Source organism: Penaeus chinensis, chromosome 17, assembly GCF_019202785.1.
Source record: "Penaeus chinensis breed Huanghai No. 1 chromosome 17, ASM1920278v2, whole genome shotgun sequence".
In the NCBI taxonomy this organism is placed as follows: domain Eukaryota; kingdom Metazoa; phylum Arthropoda; class Malacostraca; order Decapoda; family Penaeidae; genus Penaeus; species Penaeus chinensis.
Window position 1 is genome coordinate 17,200,777 of NC_061835.1, and position 5,744 is coordinate 17,206,520.

Genomic DNA, 5,744 nt, shown 5'->3' on the forward strand with positions numbered 1-5,744 from the left:
ACAGATAGACAGACATAGACACATAGATAGACAGACATAGACACAGACAGACAAACATAGAGATACACACACAGACAGACATAGACACACAGACAGACATAGACACAGACAGACAAGACAGACAGACATAGACAGACAGACATAGACAGACAGACAGACACAGAGACATAGACAACAGACATAGACATAGACACAGACAGACAGACAGTCACAAACAGACAGACAGACAGACAGATTCAGACAGACATACATACATACATACATAGATACACGCACGCACACGCACACGCACACGCACGCACACATGCACGCGCCCACACACACGCACGCACGCACGCACGCGCCCACACACACGCACGCACGCACGCACGCACACACACACACACACACACACACACACACACACACACACACACACACACACACACACACACACACACACACAGACACAGACACAGACACACAGGCACAGGCACAGGCACAGACACACACAGACTCAGACACACACACACACAGACACAGACACACACACAGACACACACACAGACATACACACACACAGACACAGACACACACAGACACACATAGACACACAGGCACAGACACACACAGGCACACACAGACACACACAGGCACACACAGACACACACAGGCACACACAGACACACACAGGCACACACAGACACACACAGACACACACAGACACACACACACAGACACACACACACAGACACACACACACAGACACACACACACAGACACACACACACAGACACACACACAGACACACACACACACACACACACAGACACACACACACACACACACACACACACAGACACACACACACACACACACACACACACACACACACACACACACACACACACACACACACACACACACACACACACACACACACACACACACACACATACATACATACATATACATATACATGCACACAATCACAATCACAATCACAATCACACACACTCACACTCACACTACGCACACGCACATATACACACTACGCACATGCACACAGATACTCACCTCGCACACGCACACAGATACACACTACGCACACGCACACAGATACACACTACACACACGCACACAGATACACACTACCCACACGCACACAGATACACACTACGCGCACACACAGATACACACTACCCACACGCACACAGATACACACTACGCACATGCACAAAGATACACACAACGCACACACACAGACACACGCACGCATGCACGCATGCACGCACACATGCATACAAAAATGTTTGTGTACATAAATGTGTACATATATATTTAGATGTGTACATGTGCAAATACATATTTACATACATATTCACATACATATTCACATACATATTCACATACATATTCACATACATATTCACATACATATTTACATACATATTCACATACATATTCACATACATAGGCACATATATATGTACATACATGTGCATATACATATGTACACAACCGTGTATAATTGTGCACATACCTAGTCACATTCATATTTACACATCTAAACAAGATGTGTTTACATGCATATTTATACGTGTGTGCATATATATACACATTTATATGTACATTTATAAGAAAATAAAGAAAAAGAAAAAAATATATTTTTGCACAAATATGTACAGTTGCCTTTATATGTACCTAGTACACACTGTTTTCAGTGCACAGCAGAAATTTATGTAGTACATGCAAGCTTCATTCGAGACACTGGGTCACCAGAGAGGAGATCCACTTTTCATGAATACTTTTGCAATATCAAGAGATATAATCATAAGCCATGGGACATAGAAATGAGCAAAGGGTTGAGGCACAAAGTAAAGGGAAAAAATTGTTACAAATTCTTTCATGTTGATATGTGCATTGTATTTTGCACTCATGCATGCACATGCACAATCTTGCCTGTGTGCACATACGCATACAAATGCACATACGCGCACTAATGCACATACGCGCACTAATGCACATACGCACACAAATGCACATACGCACACAAATGCACATACGCACACAAATGCACATACGCACACAAATGCACATTCGCATACAAATGCACATACACACAAACGCACATACTCACACAAATGCATGCGTACACACGTGTGTGTGTACGCAAATACACTTATTTTGAGCAGTTCCAAAGTTTATAATTGCCCTGGCTCAGCAGTTTTCAAATCCATATTGTAGATATGAGTTACATATAAATTTTCTGTTTTTTACCCTTTCAGTTAATTATTTTATTTGAATGTGCTCTATAATTCTATTTTGAGAATAATTACCTAATAGTCAAATAAGATTAGGCTTTTTTTTTCCCTCGTGTCCTTACTCTTTAAATGTACCTGTTTGATGATAAATAGTGATAACTCCACAGGTTAGTTATTGATGGCATTTGCAGAGAGGCAGTCGAGGAAGACTTTCACAGCTGACAAGATTCAAAATGGACATGTGTAGAGTTGCAAGTTGGGGAGAAAGATGTTGGACACATAATATTTTGAGTCATTACTTTGAATCCATAAGATCATTATTTTTTTCCATTGTTGTTATATATCTCATCCCTTTGGAAAAAGGTGAAGGGCATCATCACGACAAGATGGGTCAGCCGTCAGAATTCTATTTCTGTCCTGATCTCAAAATGACAATGATGGACATAAAGTTTATTGTGCATTGGATATGTTTTTGTAATTCATTGATTGTTCCCACTGTTGTTGTAGCTTGAATATTGGCAAATAGATCAAATTTTTATTAATGGAATAGGAATTTCTGTGCCTTGAATATGAATAAATGTGTTATGATTTACATACCATTCTGATTATTCTGTGCCATCTTCATCCCTTTATGCTAGGCTTAGGATTCCTTTGGCAGGAGAAGGAGAGAACTGACTGTTTCCTTTTTTTTCTCCTTCCTTCCACAGAGCACAGACCAAGATGGAGGACGGACTTTTGTCATTAAAGTGGAACAACCACAAGTCCACCTTCTTCCACATACTTAGTGAAGTGCGGGGAAAAGTAAGTAATGCCATTGGCTACGTTCTCCATTTGCCCTTTTCCTTTATTCCATCTTTCATTATCAGCTTGATTTGTCTATTTAGATTAATTTTTTTGTTTATCTGTCTGGATCTCCACCCCCCCCCCCCCCCTCTCTCTCTCTCTCTCTCTCTCTCTCTCTCTCTCTCTCTCTCTCTCTCTCTCTCTCTCTCTCTCTCTCTCTCTCCTCCCTCTCTCCTCCCTCTCTCCTCCCTCTCTCCTCCCTCTCTCCTCCCTCTCTCCTCCCTCTCTCCTCCCTCTCTCCTCCCTCTCTCCTCCCTCTCTCCCCCCCTCCCACCCCCTATATAAATATATATATATATATATATAAATATATATATGAAATATATATATAAAATATATATACATATAAAATATATATACATATAAAATATATATATATATATAATATATATATATATATAAAATATATACATATAAGATATATATACATATAAAATATATATACATATAAAATATATATACATATAAAATAAATATACATATAAAATAAATATATATATAAAATAAATATATATATAAAATAAATATATATATAAAATAAATATATATATAAAATAAATATATATATATATATATATATATATATATATAAATATATATGTGTGTGTCTGTGTGTAGACATATATACATATACACACACATACACCAACTGAGAAATTTGAAGATCATAGCATTGTTGCCAATGAAAAACTACATTCACCGATATCAAAAATAATCTACAGAAGCCAAACAATTCTAGTTCAATGGCCAAAATGTATTGCAGTGAACGTATACTTTATATACAGATATAGATTAATATAAGGATATATACAGTACTTGACGCTGCAGTAGGACGGGTCTGGCCGCCCTTTCTATTGTTTGGCAAAAAAAAAAAAAGAATCAATTGAATTGGGGTATGGTACGTTTGGGATAAGTTATTTTGCCTGTGGCGCCAGCAGCTAATGGGTGGTTCTCTACCGCATGTCCATGAAGCATTGAAAGAAATTGTGGCACAACTTGGTGTGAGTGAGTGTTCTGTGTGGCATTGGGTTATGGTAGCCAGGCTCAGAAATGAGGCCTCTAGTGGTAGCTTCACTATGTTTCTACACTGAGCACTTCTCTTTCTTGGCCCTGTGCCTCTTTCGTGGGTGGGATTATTCTGACCACGCTGGTAGTGGATAGAATCCTGGGGTGCTTCAGATATGGATTTGGATATCATGTATATATAGGTATATATAGGTAAATATATAACTATGAGTAAATATAAATATATATAAATATAAATATAAATATAAATATAAATATAAATATAAATATAAATATAAATATAAATATAGAGATATATAAATATGAATATGGTTAAATATAGATATATATATATATATAAATATGAATATGGTTAAATATAGATATATAAATATGAATATATATAAATGTATATATTTTATATATGAATATATATATATATATATATATATATTATATATATGTATATATGGATATATATCATATATATATATATATATAAATGTATATGGATATATATAAAAATATATATGAATATATAAATACATTTATAAATATATATATATATATATATATATATATATATATATATATATATATATATATGGATTTATATATGTATATATATATGACATGTGCATATATGTATATGGATAAATGTATATGTGGATATAATGGATATATATATATATATATATATATATTTATATATATATATTTATATATAAATATATGTATAACTATATATACGTATATTTATATATATATATTTATATATATATTTATATATGTATTTATATATATATATATATATATATATATATATTTATATACATATATTTATATACATATATTTATATACATATATTTATATATATATATTATATATATATTTATATATATCTATATATATATATATATATTTATATATATATATATATATATATATATCTATGTGTATATTTATATATTTATGTATATACTTATACATATATACTTATACATATACACTTATACATATACATATACACTCTTATAGATTGGCTTATAGCTGTCAGAAGAAAGCGAGCTGAGTGGGAAGTTCTGTGAAACACAGTGGACATAGTTTACATGCACTAAGTATGAAATGCAATCTTTAAAAAAAAAAAAAAAAAGAATAAACAAACAAACAAATAAACAAACGCAGGCCTTAACGGACAAAACACTGTCATTATGAAACATATATTTTTTCATTTATGTCTTAGGTTTGTTTGAAAAATATTGAGATAATGAGTATATGTACAGTCAGAAAAAAGTATCGTTACCCTTCGTAGAAACTAATATGAATAATCCACAAAGTGGTATAGTAGAGTGAGGTAAGGTACTTAGCACCTTAATCTAGTGTTAATAGAGAGAAGGGTTCAGCACCTCAAGGTAATGATAGTTTTTTCTGACTGTATATGAAAAGTTAAAAAAGAAAGTAAAATACCTGAGTCATTGTGATGTCATGTGATGTAGATGTACAGTGGCCAAGCAGTAGGTGTGAACAATGCGCAAGAACTTAACATTAGGTCAAGTGTGGACTTAGTTAAGTCAACTCCAAGTGGACTTAGCTGTAGTGCAGAATTCACTGCAATACATTTTTTGTTGTTTAACCGGTTTGCTCTTGTGGTT

General features: G+C 34.0%; 1 protein-coding gene across 1 annotated transcript in view; it reads left to right on the forward strand.

Moving 5' to 3' along the window:
• Positions 1-3,092, forward strand: part of LOC125034228 — a 4,815-nt gene extending 1,723 nt beyond the window's left edge. The window contains exon 2 of the mRNA XM_047625941.1: positions 2,951-3,092. Coding sequence (XP_047481897.1) covers positions 2,951-3,028 — 78 coding nt within the window. The 3' untranslated portion in view covers positions 3,029-3,092. The remainder of the gene's footprint in view (positions 1-2,950) is intronic.
• The last annotated feature ends 2,652 nt before the right edge of the window (positions 3,093-5,744 follow it).